Source organism: Eptatretus burgeri, chromosome 5 (assembly GCF_056783735.1).
Source record: "Eptatretus burgeri isolate ZD-2024b chromosome 5, Ebu_testis_v1, whole genome shotgun sequence".
NCBI classification, from domain to species: domain Eukaryota; kingdom Metazoa; phylum Chordata; class Myxini; order Myxiniformes; family Myxinidae; genus Eptatretus; species Eptatretus burgeri.
In genome coordinates this window covers 23,258,016-23,275,888 of record NC_140965.1, presented here as the reverse complement: position 1 = coordinate 23,275,888, position 17,873 = coordinate 23,258,016, and the positions used below count along the sequence as shown (strand labels likewise).

The following is a 17,873-nucleotide window of genomic DNA, read 5'->3' as shown; positions in this document are numbered from 1 at the left end:
TCTCTCCGACATCCTCCCCAGAATCCAATCCATACAGGCCGCTAGAATGCCTGCACTCAGGCCTGTATCTACTGACTTGAGAACATATACCAAGGAGGTGGTTCCTAGAGTTGGCTCAGCGAACATAACTGTAGGATATGGAAACAGCATTCACGTCCTACCACTACCGATAGTGCTTGGAGAAAGACCAACCCTCTTCGGCCGAGATTGGTTTTGAATAATTAGACTTAATTGGAGTGACGTAAACAAAGTCTCCAACTCTGATGCTGGATATGATACCATGCTCAACAAGTACCCTGGCCTGTTTAGCGATGGTGTTTGCACCTTTGCAGGGCCCAAAGTGAGGATTCATGTTTCTGCAGATGCTCAGCCATTATTCCATAAGGCTTGACCTGTGCCCTACATGGTGCGATCAATGATCGAATGTGAGCTTGACCGCCTGCAGAGTGAAGGCATCATCTCACCAGTCGAGTACTCCGACTGGGCGACACCTATCGTTCCAATACTCAAAGCAGATGGAACAGTATGCATTTGTGGGGATACAAAATGACAATCAACTGATATTCAAAGCTGGATAGCTACCCTTTGCCAAAAGCAGAGGATCTGGTCACCGCTCTTATGGGTGGCCAGACATTCACGAAGCTTGACTTGACCAATGCCTGTGCTCAAATGGAACTGAATGATGATTCCGAGCCCTATACATGAATCAATACTTATCGAGGACTCGACATGTACAACAGATGTCCATTTGACATACGCTCTGCTGCACCGATGTTCCAACACAAGATGGAGACATTATTGAAAACTATACCAAAGACAGTCGCTTTTCAGGACAACGTACTAGTGACTGCCAAGTCACAACATGAACACCTCGAGAACCGAAACAAAGCCCTCAATCGGCTGTCACAAGCTGGGTTTACACCTAAGGCGTGAGAAGTGTACCTTTATGACACGTGAAGTTGAATACCTGGGTCATCAAATCTCCTGTAAAGGCATTTTGCCCTTTCTGAGCAAAGTTGAAGCAATTGTGAATGCACCAATGCCACAAAACATTTCAGAACTTCGTGCATTCCTGAGTATGTTGACCTACTTTGGGAATTTCCTGTCTCAACTCAGCACAACCATCGAGCCTCTGCATCTTCTCCTCAGGAAAGGCGTTGTCTGGAAATGCCCAAACAAGAGCGTTCAAGGCCGCTAAAACCATGCTGTCCTCCTCACCGTTACTTGTCCGTTACGACCCATCCAAGGAACTTATTCTCAGTTGCGATAGCTCTTCATATGGCATCGGGTGTGTGTTGCTGCAAACAAATGGAACCGGTAATGTCCAGCCTGTTGCCTGTGCATCACAAACCCTATCTGACACTGAACATCACCATGCTCAAGTAGCACGAGAAGCGTTAGCGTGTGTCTGGGGCACCTTAAAGATGCACCAATATGTCTTTAGAAGACATATTACCATTGAGACCGATCACAAACCCTTGTTACGTCTCTTGGGAGAAACCAGAGCCATTCTGCCCACATCATCAGGTTGTGTACGATGTTAGGTGTTGACCCTTGCCAGTTGTGACTATTAATTGGCTTACCGCCCGGGTAAGGAAATGTACTGTGCTGACGTGCTCGGTCGCTTGCCGCTTCCCGTAACTATCCCAGAACCTCCACAATCTGGCGATATCATTCATCTTATGGCTAACGTCATTCACAACGAGGCTCCCGTAACCGCAAAGCAGATTGCTTGTGCTATCAATAGCAATCCAGATTTGTCATATATTAAACGCTGTGTTATGTCAGGTGATTGGGCATCACTACTGGAAGGGGCAAAACCGAACCTCATCCGGAAGGATGGGCAGTCCGTTGATGCACACTGCCTGTTTTGGGGTAGCCGAGTGATAATTCCGGCAAAACTCTGCGGGAAAATTATCAATGAACTCCACAATGCTCATCCAGGCATAATCACCATGAAGGCTACTGCTCGAGCCCATGTTTGGTGGCCTGGTTTGGACAGTGATATCGAATCCAGTGTATGCCATTGTTACACTTGTCAAGCCCATGCCAAGACACCACCACAGTATCTTTGGACAATGACATTGAGTCTAGTCCATCAAAGCCATGGTCCAGACTACACATCGACCATGCTGGTCCATTTCAAGGGAAGCTTTTCCTTATTGTAGTTGATGCCCACTCCAAATGGATTGAAGCTGTCGTGGTGCCATCCTCATCCTCTGTTGTAACAACTGAAGCTCTCCATACCATGTCCACGCAACATGGTATTCCAAACTCCATTGCATCAGATAATGGATCGTCATTTACGAGTTCAGAGTTTCAGAACTTTTGTAAAATGAATGGCATTAACCACTACCCATCAGTCCCCTACAAACCTGCCAGTAATGGTCAAGCCAAACGTGCTGTTCAGATCATCAAGAATGGTCTAATCCGCATCAAGGAAGGCTCCATTCAATCTCGTCGAGCTCGTGTGTTGCTCAACTACCGCACCAGACCACATCAAACCAAGCTTCTGATGGGTCGTGAATTAACAACATGGTTGTGATAAGAACACCCGGACGTAACGGTCCAGGTCGAGAACAACAAGTATCAACCGAAACGTAATCACGACCAAACGTCTGTATTCCGCAACTTCCAGATCAATGATCCTGTCTACGTGTTGAACTCCGGATGTGGAACCAAGTGGTTATCTGGCATCGTTATCGATAACATTGGTGAGATGATGTTTCTTGTGAAGTTGTGTGATGGTAGAAGCATACGTAAACGTGTTGGCCAACTCAGGTTACGTCGTGGAGACACAAACATTGGGGTTCAAGTGCCGTCGTCACCCACTCCTGTATCAACACCACCTGCGTTTGAACCTGAAGTGTTTCCTCATGAAAGCTTTTCACCCATCAATGTTCCTGAACTCTCTCCCGACCCTGTACCCCTTATTGAGAAACCTACAGAGGCTGTTAGAAAGGACAGCCCTCTACTAACCCTGAGAAGATCAGCTCGTGTCTGTAAACCTCCTGAGCATCTTGATTTGTTAAAAATAAAATAAAATAATAATAATAAAGTAGGGTGGGGGGAGATGAGCAGACCTGCCAACCTTTTTGGAATGAAAATCGGTAGATTTTTGCGCGACGCAGGGGGCATGCCCCGCCCCCCCGGAAAATTTTTGAAAAAAATGGTGCACTCTCCTGGATTTTCGACCACTTTATATCCTCAATAAAATCAACTATTTACCACAGAAAAATCTGGCCTACTTGTCAAATTTATTATGTGCAACAAGTAACGGCTTCCAAAATAATGACACTGGCACTTCAATACATGACATTTTTGAAGCAAGTAACAAAAATGGCAAAATAGTGCATTATCCTGCATTTAGACCACACAATTTCCTCAATAAAAACGACATATTTACCACAGAATCACATGCATTACAGGTATGTACAGGTGTACTGTATGTAGCCACTTCAAAAATAATTACACTGATATTTCACTGTGTATCTTCAAACGAACTACATTTATACATGTAAAAAAAAAATAATTACACTGATATTTCACTGTGTATCTTCAAACGAACGACATTTATACATGTAAAAAAAAAATAATTACACTGATATTTCACTGTGTATCTTCAAACGAACTACATTTATACATGTAAAAAAAAAATAATTACACTGATATTTCACTGTGTATCTTCAAACGAACTACATTTATACATGTAAAAAAAATAATAATTACACTGATATTTCACTGTGTATCTTCAAACGAACTACATTTATACATGTAAAAAAAAAAATAATTACACTGATATTTCACTGTGTATCTTCAAACGAACTACATTTATACATGTAAAAAAAAAAAAATTACACTGATATTTCACTGTGTATCTTCAAACGAACTACATTTATACATGTAAAAAAAAATAATTACACTGATATTTTACTGTGTATCTTCAAACGAACTACATTTATACATGTAAAAAAAAAATAATTACACTGATATTTCACTGTGTATCTTCAAACGAACTACATTTATACATGTAAAAAAAAAAATAATTACACTGATATTTCACTGTGTATCTTCAAACGAACTACATTTATACATGTAAAAAAAAAATAATTACACTGATATTTCACTGTGTATCTTCAAACGAACTACATTTATACATGTAAAAAAATAAAATAAATTTCCCCGAATTTTAAAAACCGGTAGATTAAGCATGTAAAATCGGTACCCGGTAGATAGCCTCGAAAATCGGTAGTCTACCGGCTAAATCGGTAGGGTTGGCAGGTACGGATGAGATGTATCAGTAGTTAATGATAATGTATACATACATGTATACATACATACATACATACATGGATGCACCGGGGCGTGGTTAAGGGGAGTCACGTGACCCGCCCATGTTCTGATGCTGGTTGTGTTGCGCCCGAGTCCGAATAAAACCTGCTGTTCCCACTTCAGAGCCTTCGTCCCTGTGTATTTATATAATTACCTATTGAGATACTTTTTTTTTTAAGTTTTCCTTTTTGTATTCGCATTTACCTGCTTTTCCAAGTTCCGTCTCCCACCCGCAAATTATGGCGTTTGATTGTACATTAGGCGATGTATAGCCTCTAGATTCGCTGTTCGAGGTAATTTATCTTTATTATAACTTCTGTTTTGTATTCGATAACTGAGTGAGATTTAAACGCAGAGATGAATTAAAGAAAAAGATGCAGGATTAGCGTGAAGTCGGAGTGTAAAATAACACGAATCATTCACTCGTATTTCCGGTGCTGTTGCTTGTGTTTGTGCGAGCATGGATTTCGTGATCGGGATTCAAGGAGAGGACTTTGTGGCCGTGGCGGGAGACACTGTCGCCTCGAGTAACGTGTTGATATTGAAACATGGTGAGTATTGTATTGTGGGATGTGTAGATCGACATTTGTATTGAATGATTATTCCCTGTACAGTGACTCGGCGGTTTCCCGCAACCGGGGCCTAGCACACGGGTCTCTGATAGCGAGTCTTCCGGGCATGCCGCGTCCCACTGTCTCATTGATTTCTATCCCACAGCTTGGGCCTACGTTGTCATTTTGCCTTTTATTTTCACGAAAAAAAATTTCAGATTATGTTGCAATTTATTCCTTTATCTTTCTTCAATTGATCGATATATATATATATATATATATATATATATATATATATATATATATATATATATATTGTTGTGGTTACCAAATTCGCAAACCACCATTCAGGTCCCTTAGGTGAGGTATCTCGGTAAGTACATGTGTAGTTAGGCCCAAACCCGTTGTCTAGTGGGAATACATGTCATTTATGCGTGCTGCGACTCTTCAGGATAGCCGTTTTTCTTTTGCTATCTTTATTTTGGACCAACCGCCATGATTACCACCACAACCACAACATCAACCAACCACCGCGGCGCCGCTTCACGTCACACCTCGCAACCGTCGCATCGCCACCGTTCTTGCGCCGCTTGTGGGTACCGGTGTTGGACTCGTGCAGGGCGCGCGCCGAACAGCGTGTACAAAACCACGGATTTTCCACTTCAAAAACGGATCAAAAACGACACGCCCACTTTTTGCCGTCCAATCGGTGAGCGAGGGGCGAATTGGCCCCGCCCCCAGGGCGTTGGAGGGCGATCGATATATGCAAATTTATGGATCAAAAAGCATTCACGCCCACTTTTTCTCGGGCCAATGGGGAGCGAGGTGAAAGGTCGAAGGGAGGGGGTCAAAGGCGAAGCCACGGGGCTGATATAAGCGACCGTGTTCGTCAGTCCAGTGAGTAGTAGAGTCGAGAGGGAACAGAGAGTTAAGACTTCGCGGGCGGTGGAGTTGGCAAGAAGGAGCTGGTCGTCGTGTGCGTTGGAGTCGGAGCGGAGGGGACGGAGCTGTGGAGAGGCGGCGAGGGCAGACGAGGGGGTGCTCGCGTCGTGCAGGGAGCTGCACCCCAGGGAGGCCGACAGCGCGACCTGGCCGAGGTGGAGATGCTCGTCGCGGGACAATAAAAATCCTCTATACCCCGAGCATCAGCAACCCCCTCCTGTTTCCCCCCGCGCTGAGATAGTGCGACCAAGGGGGCCCCTTTCCCACCCCCTACCAGACACTGCCCGCGAGGCCCGCGGAGTTGAGGCACCATCGCCGCTCCGCGTCTCATCACCAGACGGGTAGGCCCGACCCGGTCTCGGCCTCAGGCCCGCCTCATCCTTGAGGGTATTCTTTCCTTGGTTTTGGGTATGTGTTGTCGGCGCCGTCTGTGAAGTAAAATTGTATAAGTGTTGCCGTGTGCTCGCGTAATCGGTATTAGATCTGCATTGTCGCATTTGCTTTTTGTGTAAATTGCATTGTGTTTTACTTTTCTGTGTGCTTTTGGTGGAATTGAATATGTGTGCTTTCCGTTCGGCGCGAATAAATGTGCTTTGTGTTGAACTGTTTCCCGCTTCGCTTCGTCATTTCCTTCATTGAATCCTCATCTTGCTTCACGTAAAGGGTTGGTAGTGGGCTGAATACGCCCGATAATTAATCGAACCGTCGAGGTCGACGATAACACCGCTCTGTTATCCCGATAGTACGGAACGGGTCGCTTAAGTGGCCCGTGTCCGAAGTCGACCTGCGGCGAGGTGCGATCGCCCGGTCTACCCTCCGCGTGGGTACTTAGGTAGGTCGAATTTGGCGAGCAACCCTATCCCACGCGGGGGCTGATTGGCTCGATCGCGGTGAGACCGAAAGGTCCACCCGTGACTGGTTCCCGGCGTTAGTCCGAGAGGGTCACGACTGGATTGTCCGTCCGGTGGGCGACGTGCCGCGATTCGAGTTACGTGGCCGTCAGCACGCCGGCGGGCGCGAATCTGCAACAATATATACTTTTTCATCACGTAAATTCCTGACCGCTGTTGAACGTGGAGAAGGAGAAATTACAGCCGAGCAACAGAGCACGGACTCTTTTTTTTCAGTGGTTTGAGGTTCATGATGGAGCTTTTACCGACCCTGCAACTACTTATTAAGATCCTTGTACTATCAGTTAAATACCTTTCCATGGAGTACAGGGAATGGACACATCAACACAGCACGCTCGCCGTCCAACCGTCGCAGCACGCTCGCCGTCCAACCGTCGCAGCACGCTCGCCGTCCAACCGTCGCAGCACGCTCGCCGTCCAACCGTCGCAGCACGCTCGCCGTCCAACCGTCGCAGCACGCTCGCCGTCCAACCGTCGCAGCACGCTCGCCGTCCAACCGTCGCAGCACGCTCGCCGTCCAACCGTCGCAGCACGCTCGCCGTCCAACCGTCGCAGCACGCTCGCCGTCCAACCGTCGCAGCACGCTCGCCGTCCAACCGTCGCAGCACGCTCGCCGTCCAACCGTCGCAGCACGCTCGCCGTCCAACCGTCGCAGCACGCTCGCCGTCCAACCGTCGCAGCACGCTCGCCGTCCAACCGTCGCAGCACGCTCGCCGTCCAACCGTCGCAGCACGCTCGCCGTCCAACCGTCGCAGCACGCTCGCCGTCCAACCGTCGCAGCACGCTCGCCGTCCAACCGTCGCAGCACGCTCGCCGTCCAACCGTCGCAGCACGCTCGCCGTCCAACCGACCCAGCACGCTCGCCGTCCAACCGACCCAGCACGCTCGCCGTCCAACCGACCCAGCACGCTCGCCGTCCAACCGTCCCAGCACACTCGCCGTCCAACCGTCCCAGCACGCTCGCCGTCCAACCGACCCAGCACGCTCGCCGTCCGAACGAAGCAGCACGCTCGCCGTCAAGAGGCATTATTAACTGCTGACCTCCCAGACTTGCAGTGGATGCTTTACCTATTACTAGCCCTGACTGTCTACTTGTAACTTTGCTGAGACGGTACAGTAAGTTTCACTTCCCAAACATATTGCATGTCTGTCTCTCTGTGTCTTAAAAATAGCTCCGCAAAGTGGGCGTAACCCCTCAGCCCATGCATTGTAAAAGGAAGCAGTGATATCACGATGATGCAGTCAGTTGGAGCACGTTGGACGTCGTATCGAAAATCAATCAGACTTAAAGATGGCTACCGTGGCGGCTAGTGAAAATCGCAGCGCGCCCATTTTCGAAAGGAACCTTCCTCTACTCAACCCCAACACACCCTGCAAAAATGGATTTTATCGGACAAGGCGTTCTCCTCGAAATCGACGGAAACCAATTTCAAGATGGCTGCCATGGAGGCCACATTGAAAATCGCAGCGCGCCCATTTTCGAAAGGAACCTTCCTCTACTCAACCTCAACATACCCTGCAAAAATGGATTTAATCGGACAAGGCGTTCTTGAAATTGACGGAAACCAAAAGTTGACGGATGCCCAAACACCGAAGTATGAACTTTGACCTCTGTGACCTTGAAAAGTCGGTCAAATCAAAAACCCGGGTTATATATCATGTATCCTCATCAGATATACCTGTGATAAAAATTTGGCGATGATCCAGCCATTCGTTCAGGAGAAATAGCCATTTTCTAGGTTTTCAGTTTTGGCCCCTGGTGGCCGAGCCGAGAATCAAATTGCGCTCATTATCGAAAGCAACCTTCCTCTACCCAGCCCCAATACACACTGCAAAAATGGATTTAATCGGACAAGGCGTTCTCCGCGAAATTGACGGAAACCAAAAGTTGACAGACGCCCGGATGCCCGGACAACGCCTGTGACGACAATACCCCTGAGCCCAATTCGGGCTGATGAAATATAAAAAATATATAATGAAGTGAAACATGTCAAAGGATCTCTTGTAATCTGTTTTTGGTATTTTTGTCATCGTCGTGGTTGTTTGTGTGTTCCTTGTTCACTTTTATACATTTACCCTGTGCACCCAAAACGAAAAGCAGGGTTAAGCAATTGGTTCACATCTATCTATCTGTCTCTACAAATGTCAGTTTGAGATTGAGGAACAACTTGTATAAATTGAATGTTATATTTTGAACACTAATTCGAGCATGAATTGGAAAACAAACCGATAATTTAGCAGTAATTTGGCTCTGAATTCATCCCGATCGCACATACCCAGAGAAGAGCAAGATAATATTTTTATACTGTCTCCCTGTCTGGCAGTCAAACAAAATTGAAAATCATTCCAAACAGGAAACTTACTGTTTTTAAGAATGCCATAAAGGACACAAACAACAGGAACCAATGCAATGTGTTAAATAGTTGGTGTAAAAGACTCTGCACCAACGACGGTAAACTTCCAGATTTTCTTTTCTAGAACCTTTAAAATCTTTATTTTATTTCAATTGAATTATACACTTGAACACTGGAACACAAGTCGCCGTTTTGGCACTTTCAAAACCCTCGAGTTGAGCAGTTACGACAAAATATTACAGCATTTTACATCATCTTGACCAATAAAATTTGCCACTTGCAGACCTCGCTCATGTCCTTGTTTCTCAAGGCTGCATGGGGTAAGTTGTTCGATTAACTGTCGTTATCATTATTATTATTATTATTATTATTATTATATTTTGATGACTTTACATTGTTTATCAGATATACTTGGCCTGTTTGGAGTTTTATCTGAGCCTTTGGCTTGTGTTGATAAAATCCCAGGTTCAAATTCCATTTGCTCGATGTATTTGGCTGTTGGCTTTCAAAGTCCTTGTAATTTATTCCAAGGACAATGGTGTCTTGTATTCTCCTTATCCTGCATGTGACGTAATCTACAAGATGCTCCACGAGCCAATAAAACACAATCGTTTTAATGCAATTGAGTTACCGGTTGGTTTGTTCCTTTTCTGTTTCATTCCCGCTTTCCCCCCCTCCTCTTTTTGCTGTTTCATATTCAGCTTGTATGTAGCTTGTTCACCCCCATGTGTCCTCCCCATTCCACTTGATCTCACTTCGATTCTGCTGTTGGCGTTTCCCACTTTTCCATGTTGTTCCCTTCCGTTCTGCTCTAGCTCTTCCATGAGCCTCAACCATATATACAAAACGATGTCTGATTTATCAGGAGAGCCTCTAACTTCAGCAGGTGAAATAATTACAATGAAGCATCAGGTGAGAGTGAGGGATCGTTCTTCATTTGTGAGCGGTTAGCATATTGTGGTGTCTGGGTCATGCGATCAGCCTAATTTGCATTTTTGGTTGGGTACGATGCCAAAGCAAATGAGCAAGATGGGGAGCATCAAAATAACCACCTTACAAGTTGCTGGGATAGCAAAGTTAAAAATTGTATTCAAACAAAAGTTGTGCATGAACCCCAAATCAAATTAGCATTCCTCTTTACCTCACGGTGAAAGGGAAGGGGTGGGGTCTCCTGATAACCAAGAGAGGTTAGTCGTGACTATTCATGGTCATGAGGTTAAATACCGTAAACCCTCATCATTCATGGGGGTTACGTCCCTAAGATCACCGTGAATGGTGAAACCGTGAAAACTGATACTAATGGCTTCTCTGAAAAGGGGGGATATGCTCCAGGCGTGCAAAAATCACCATATTTCCACAAGCATAAATGATGTAAACGTGCAATTAAAATACTTTCACTGAACTTGCCTTTCGTGAAGACGACGACGACGACGATGATGGTGGTGTTGGAAAGGGGGTGGGGGGGTAGTTTTCCTTTGGAGGATCGTCCATCAGTAATAAGGAGAATTCCCTTGAGCCATTGTGATAGTCTTCTCCTTCTTCTTCTTCTTCTTCTGCCACATTTATTGTGAGGTTGGCCAGGGGAAGCTTGCCCCAAGTCTTTCATGAACCGACTGGCCAGGCCTGATGTTTGATCAAGGGTAAGGTAGGAATTTGTAATTTATTTAGGGTACAAGCAATCGCTCACCTACTCTTCACGAAGGACACCATTGCATCTTTAACCTCCGCCAGTACTGGCAGATGGGACTCCCAGTTTGGCGTCCATCCGAGGGACATTCACACACATTGAATCATCGCCCTGCCTGTGAAACGCCGGGTTGGCAGCTTTTTGTTGTGTCGGGATTCAAACACAGGCTGGACTGCTCAGAGGTGAGTGTGTGTACCTCTAGGCCATCCTGCCAGACCCTAGTGTATATACAGTAGCAATGTCTAAATGAAAAAGGTTATGCAGAATAGCCGATGGAAGATGGATGGGAACAGGAATGCCATGTTGAAACTGAATCACATTGTCATTTACACATTTTTTTTTTTATTTCCTTTGAACCAGGTTAATGACTCGAGACTTGTATGAAACACAAAAACTGCACTTATTTGGCTTTTTAACTATCCAATCGATGTATTGCAATGTTATAATACATGTACTTTGTACTGTACACATGATGTTTGCTTATTGAATGAACTGTCCTTCAGCAAGATGCAAGGTCATGGTGTTGAAATTCCGTTGACCGTTATAAATCATGTAAATATTTATTTCAAGGGTTGCTGCGATAACGAACGTTATTTTGGAGAGCACGACGAAGGGTGACCCAGCTTAAAGGAATTGCCACAGTTGGAAACAGCCATGATAGTTCCTGTTTTTTTTTTTTTTTTTTTTTTCATGGAATAGCGTGAAGGATCAGAAACAGGGTGAAGGTGCTCGTGGGTGTAGGGAAAATAGTGTTTTGAGAAGAAAAATAATATTTGATGGAGGTTGGAAATGCTTAATGGGATTATTTATTCACAATTTCTTCGTTTAAAAGCCATTATATTCCCTAGTTTTAGAAAAAGCTAGTTTGAAGATAAAATTTGGTTCAAATGTGGATAAATTTACCTTTATTTAAATTTTACCATCGATACGAGTTATTGTGTGTGTGTGTGTGTGTGTGTGTGTGTGTGTGTGTGTGTGTGTGTGTGTGTGTGTGTGTGTGTGTGTGTGTGTGTGTGTGTGTATATATATATTGTATAGAACAGCTCGTAAGATTGAGAATATTCGATGTTGATGAGCTTCATGAGTTGAGGATCACATGACTTCTTCTTCCTCTTCTTACAACTTCTTCTTCTTCTTCTTGTGTTAAGACCACAATAAGATGTTCAAGCTGAGCAAAAAGATTCTCCTGCTGTGTGTTGGTGAAACTGGGGACACTGTGCAGTTTGCTGAGTACATCCAGAAGAATGTCCAGCTGTACAATATGCGTAATGGTAAGGCTTCGGTTACATGAGCCCAAATCCCCCCTCCCCCCATCTCTCTCTCTCTCCCTTGCTCTTTTCTTTGGCCGTGCCCGAGGCTGCTTCCGGTAGTGCACGTTGACAGAAAGCAAAGTTATCCAGGAAAGCAGGTGGTACCGATCAGATGGCCGGGTCCACTCCAAGGTCATGACGAAATATCAGACCATGTTTGAAAAAAAAAAAAATCCCCTCATAGCAAAAGAGCACTGACTATAGGAAAACAGTAAATTTGGATAACTTGCATTTTTTCTCCTCTTCTTTCGGGCCCCAATTATTGCCACATTCTTGAGGGGTTGGCTCGGGGAGGTTTCTGGCCAAAGTCTTTCACAAATTGGCTGGCCAGGCCCGATACTTGACTGAGTAGTTAAGCCAAGAATTTGTACTTTGTTCATGGTGCCAGAGATGGCTCGCCTACTCTTCACGAAGGACACTGTGAGATTTTTAACGTCCAACTGTTGTAAGATGGGATTTGAGGGATGGCACACATATTGATGAATCACCGGGATGACAGTTTTATAGCTCGGTCGAGATTCAAACCCAGTATAGACAGCTTAGAGGCGAGTGTGTGGTACCTCCAGGCCATCCTGCCATCCCATAACCTATGCCGTTTACTTTGATAAATTCAACATATAAATTAAACCAGAAATATTGAAAGATCTAAGGAAAAAGCAGGAGATGAAAGTGAGATTTTAAGGTTAAGTATATAAGGCTTGCGTGTGAAAGAATTTGGCAGATCACAAAAGCACAAATTACACTGGTCTGCGCCATTTCAGAGGTCGAGGTTTTCTCAACGGTCGCTATATGTTTTTTGCATGCTGAATTTAGAAATTTATCTCATTTCGCTCAATCAGGTCAAGTTTTTATGCTATCTCAATTTTAAGGAAAAAAAATAATCAAAATTTTTGTTTTTTTAATTTGCATTTTTTAAAATTCAATATCAGACTTAACATTGACAGAAAATGTACAAACTATATATAAAATGAAGCACAAGTACCGTTAATGTGAAATTCAACATTAAAAAGACGAAGGAAAACTGCGACTGCTGGAGCGACTGAAGTTGGGTGTTGCCAGAAACAATGATTTATCTATATTTTTCTGAAATTGAAATGAAAGTAATTGAGAAGGCACTTTCTTCCACATTAAGTGTACTTGTGTGTCATTATATGTATAGTTTGTACATTTTCTGTCAATGTAAGTCTGATTTTGAATCAAAAAAATGCTAGTTAAAAAAACAAAAATTTTGATTTTTTTTTTTTCCTTAAAATTGAGATAGCATAAAAACTTGACCTGATTGAGTGAAATTAGATACTTTTCTGAATTCAGCATGCAAAAAACCAACGAACCGATGAGAAAACCTCGACCTCTGAAAAAAATATTTCAAATGCAGCCCAGTGTTATGAATGATTCCTTGAAGATAACTGGTGCAAGAATCTTGCAGGATAGTGCATACAATGCATGAATATGCAGCTCTCTCGCTCTCTCTCTCTCTGTTGCTCTCTTTCTCTCTCTCTGTTGCTCTCTTTCTCTCTCTCTCTCTCTCTGTTGCTCTCTTTTTCTCTCTCTCTCTCTCTCTCTCTCTCTCTCTCTCTCTCTCTCTGTCTCTGTCTCTGTCTCTGTCTCTGTCTCTGTCTCTGTCTCTGTCTCTGTCTCTGTCTCTGTCTCTGTCTCTGTCTCTGTCTCTGTCTCTGTCTCTGTCTCTGTCTCTGTTGCTCTGTCTCTGTCTCTGTTGCTCTGTTGCTCTGTTGCTCTGTTGCTCTGTTGCTCTGTTGCTCTGTTGCTCTGTTGCTCTGTTGCTCTGTTGCTCTCTCTCTCTCTCTCTCTCTGTTGCTCTCTTTCTCTCTCTCTCTGTTGCTCTGTTGCTCTCTCTCTCTCTCTCTCTTGCTCTCTTTCTCTCTCTCTCTCTCTCTCTCTCTGTTGCTCTCTCTCTCTCTCTCTCTCTCTCTCTCTCTCTCTCTCTCTCTCTCTCTCTCTCTCTCTCTCTCTCTCTCTCTCTCTCTCTCTCTCTCTCTCTCTCTCTCTCTCTCTCTCTCTCTCTCTCTCTCTCTCTCTCTCTCTCTCTCTCTCTCTCTCTGTTGCTCTCTCTCTCTCTCTCTCTCTCTCTCTCTCTCTCTCTCTCTCTCTCTCTCTCTCTCTCTCTCTCTCTCTCTCTCTCTCTCTCTCTCTCTCTCTCTCTCTCTCTCTCTGTTGCTCTCTCTCTCTCTGTTGCTCTCTCTCTCTCTCTCTCTCTCTCTCTCTCTCTCTCTCTCTCTCTCTCTCTCTCTCTCTCTCTCTCTCTCTCTGTTGCTCTCTCTCTCTCTCTCTCTCTCTCTCTCTCTCTCTCTCTCTCTCTCTCTCTCTCTCTCTCTCTCTCTCTCTCTCTCTCTCTCTCTCTCTCTCTCTCTCTCTCTCTCTCTCTCTCTCTCTCTCTCTCTCTCTCTCTCTCTCTCTCTCTCTCTCTCTCTCTCTCTCTCTCTCTCTCTCTCTCTCTCTCTCTCTCTCTGTTGCTCTCTCTCTCTCTCTCTCTCTCTCTCTCTCTCTCTCTCTCTCTCTCTCTCTCTCTCTCTCTCTCTCTCTCTCTGTTGCTCTCTCTCTCTCTCTCTCTCTCTCTCTCTCTCTCTCTCTCTCTCTCTCTCTCTCTCTCTCTCTCTCTCTCTCTCTCTCTCTCTCTCTCTCTCTCTCTCTCTCTCTCTCTCTCTCTCTCTGTTGCTCTCTCTCTCTCTCTCTCTCTGTTGCTCTCTCTCTCTCTCTCTCTCTCTCTCTCTCTCTCTCTCTCTCTCTCTCTCTCTCTCTCTCTCTCTCTCTCTCTCTCTCTCTCTCTCTCTCTCTCTCTCTCTCTCTCTCTGTTGCTCTCTCTCTCTCTCTCTCTCTCTCTCTCTCTCTCTCTCTCTCTCTCTCTCTCTCTCTCTCTCTCTCTCTCTCTCTCTCTCTCTCTCTCTCTCTCTCTCTCTCTCTCTCTCTCTCTCTCTCTCTCTCTCTCTCTCTCTCTCTCTCTCTCTCTCTCTCTCTCTCTCTCTCTCTCTCTCTCTCTCTCTCTCTCTCTCTCTCTCTCTCTCTCTCTGTTGCTCTCTGTCTCTCTCTCTCTCTCTCTCTCTCTCTGTCTCTCTCTCTCTCTCTGTTGCTCTCTCTCTCTCTCTCTGTTGCTCTCTCTCTCTCTCTGTCTGTTGCTCTCTCTCTCTCTCTCTCTCTCTCTCTCTCTCTGTCTGTTGCTCTGTCTCTCTCTCTCTCTCTCTCTCTCTCTCTCTCTCTCTCTCTCTCTCTCTCTCTCTCTCTCTCTCTCTCTCTCTCTCTCTCTCTCTCTCTCTCTCTCTCTCTCTCTCTCTCTCTCTCTCTCTCTCTCTCTCTCTCTCTCTCTCTCTCTCTCTCTCTCTCTCTCTCTCTCTCTCTCTCTCTCTCTCTCTCTCTCTCTCTCTCTCTCTCTCTCTCTCTCTCTCTCTCTCTCTCTCTCTCTCTCTCTCTCTCTCTCTCTCTCTCTCTCTCTCTCTCTCTCTCTCTCTCTCTCTCTCTCTCTCTCTCTCTCTCTCTCTCTCTCTCTCTCTCTCTCTCTCTCTCTCTCTCTCTCTCTCTCTCTCTCTCTCTCTCTCTCTCTCTCTCTCTCTCTCTCTGTTGCTCTCTCTCTCTCTCTCTGTTCTCTCTCTCTCTCTCTCTCTCTCTCTCTCTCTCTCTCTCTCTCTCTCTCTCTCTCTCTCTCTCTCTCTCTCTCTCTCTCTCTCTCTCTCTCTCTCTCTCTCTCTCTCTCTCTCTCTCTCTCTCTCTCTCTCTCTCTCTCTCTCTCTCTCTCTCTCTCTCTGTTGCTCTCTCTCTCTCTCTCTCTCTCTCTCTCTCTCTCTCTCTCTCTCTCTCTCTCTCTCTCTCTCTCTCTCTCTCTCTCTCTCTCTCTCTCTCTCTCTCTCTCTCTCTCTCTCTCTCTCTCTCTCTCTCTCTCTCTCTCTCTCTCTCTCTCTCTCTCTCTCTCTCTCTCTCTCTCTCTCTCTCTCTCTCTCTCTCTCTCTCTCTCTCTCTCTCTCTCTCTCTCTCTCTCTCTCTCTCTCTCTCTCTGTTGCTCTCTCTCTCTCTCTCTCTCTCTCTCTCTCTCTCTCTCTCTCTCTCTCTCTCTCTCTCTCTCTCTCTCTCTCTCTCTCTCTCTCTCTCTCTCTCTCTCTCTCTCTCTCTCTCTCTCTCTCTCTCTCTCTCTCTCTCTCTCTCTCTCTCTCTCTCTCTCTCTCTCTCTCTGTTGCTCTCTCTCTCTCTCTCTCTCTCTCTCTCTCTCTCTCTCTCTCTCTCTCTCTCTCTCTCTCTCTCTCTCTCTCTCTCTCTCTCTCTCTCTCTCTCTCTCTCTCTCTCTCTCTCTCTCTCTCTCTCTCTCTCTCTCTCTGTTGCTCTCTCTCTCTCTCTCTCTCTCTCTCTCTCTCTCTCTCTCTCTCTCTCTCTCTCTCTCTCTCTCTCTCTCTCTCTCTCTCTCTCTCTCTCTCTCTCTCTCTCTCTCTCTCTCTCTCTCTCTCTCTCTCTGTTGCTCTCTCTCTCTCTCTCTCTCTCTCTCTCTCTCTCTCTCTCTCTCTCTCTCTCTCTCTCTCTCTCTCTCTCTCTCTCTCTCTCTCTCTCTCTCTCTCTCTCTCTCTCTCTCTCTCTCTCTCTCTCTCTCTCTCTCTCTCTCTCTCTCTCTCTCTCTCTCTCTCTCTCTCTCTCTCTCTCTCTCTCTCTCTCTCTCTCTCTCTCTGTTGCTCTCTCTCTCTCTCTCTCTCTCTCTCTCTCTCTCTCTCTCTCTCTCTCTCTCTCTCTCTCTCTCTCTCTCTCTCTCTCTCTCTCTCTCTCTCTCTCTCTCTCTCTCTCTCTCTCTCTCTCTCTCTCTCTCTCTCTCTCTCTGTTGCTCTCTCTCTCTCTCTCTCTCTCTCTCTCTCTCTCTCTCTCTCTCTCTCTCTCTCTCTCTCTCTCTCTCTCTCTCTCTCTCTCTCTCTCTCTCTCTCTCTCTCTCTCTCTCTCTCTCTCTCTCTCTCTCTCTCTCTCTCTCTCTCTCTCTCTCTCTCTCTCTCTCTCTCTCTCTCTCTCTCTCTCTCTCTCTCTCTCTCTCTCTCTCTCTCTCTCTCTCTCTCTCTCTCTCTCTCTCTCTCTCTCTCTCTCTCTCTCTCTCTCTCTCTCTCTCTCTGTTGCTCTCTCTCTCTCTCTCTCTCTCTCTCTCTCTCTCTCTCTCTCTCTCTCTCTCTCTCTCTCTCTCTCTCTCTCTCTCTCTGTTGCTCTCTCTCTCTCTCTCTCTCTCTCTCTCTCTCTCTCTCTCTCTCTCTCTCTCTCTCTCTCTCTCTCTCTCTCTCTCTCTCTCTCTCTCTCTCTCTCTCTCTCTCTCTCTCTCTCTCTCTCTCTCTCTCTCTCTCTCTCTCTCTCTCTCTCTCTCTCTCTCTCTCTCTCTCTCTCTCTCTCTCTCTCTCTCTCTCTCTCTCTCTCTCTCTGTTGCTCTCTCTCTCTCTCTCTCTCTCTCTCTCTCTCTCTCTCTCTCTCTCTCTCTCTGTTGCTCTCTCTCTCTCTGTTGCTCTCTCTCTCTCTCTCTGTTGCTCTCTCTCTCTCTCTCTGTTGCTCTCTCTCTCTCTCTCTCTCTCTCTCTCTCTCTCTGTTGCTCTCTCTGTTGCTCTCTCTCTCTCTCTGTTGCTCTCTCTCTCTCTCTGTTGCTCTCTCTCTCTCTCTGTTGCTCTCTCTCTCTCTCTCTCTCTCTCTCTCTCTCTCTCTCTCTCTCTCTCTCTCTCTCTCTCTCTCTCTCTCTCTCTCTCTCTCTCTCTCTCTCTCTCTCTCTCTCTCTCTCTCTCTCTCTCTCTCTCTCTCTCTCTCTCTCTCTCTCTCTCTCTCTCTCTCTCTCT

The 17,873-nt window shown here is 45.7% G+C and overlaps 1 protein-coding gene and 1 long non-coding RNA gene across 2 annotated transcripts in view; one reads left to right on the top strand and one right to left on the bottom strand.

Moving 5' to 3' along the window:
- LOC147026062 (uncharacterized) overlaps positions 1–4,602 on the bottom strand; it is a 58,878-nt gene extending 54,276 nt beyond the window's left edge. Inside the window, exon 1 of the long non-coding RNA XR_015058098.1 lies at positions 4,350–4,602. This is a non-coding gene — a long non-coding RNA (uncharacterized LOC147026062). The remainder of the gene's footprint in view (positions 1–4,349) is intronic.
- A 122-nt stretch (positions 4,603–4,724) lies between these two features.
- PSMB2 (proteasome 20S subunit beta 2) overlaps positions 4,725–17,873 on the top strand; it is a 35,702-nt gene continuing 22,553 nt past the window's right edge. Inside the window, exons 1-2 of the mRNA XM_085881084.1 lie at positions 4,725–4,883; positions 11,926–12,048. Coding sequence (XP_085737210.1) covers positions 4,793–4,883; positions 11,926–12,048 — 214 coding nt within the window. The 5' untranslated portion in view covers positions 4,725–4,792. The remainder of the gene's footprint in view (positions 4,884–11,925; positions 12,049–17,873) is intronic.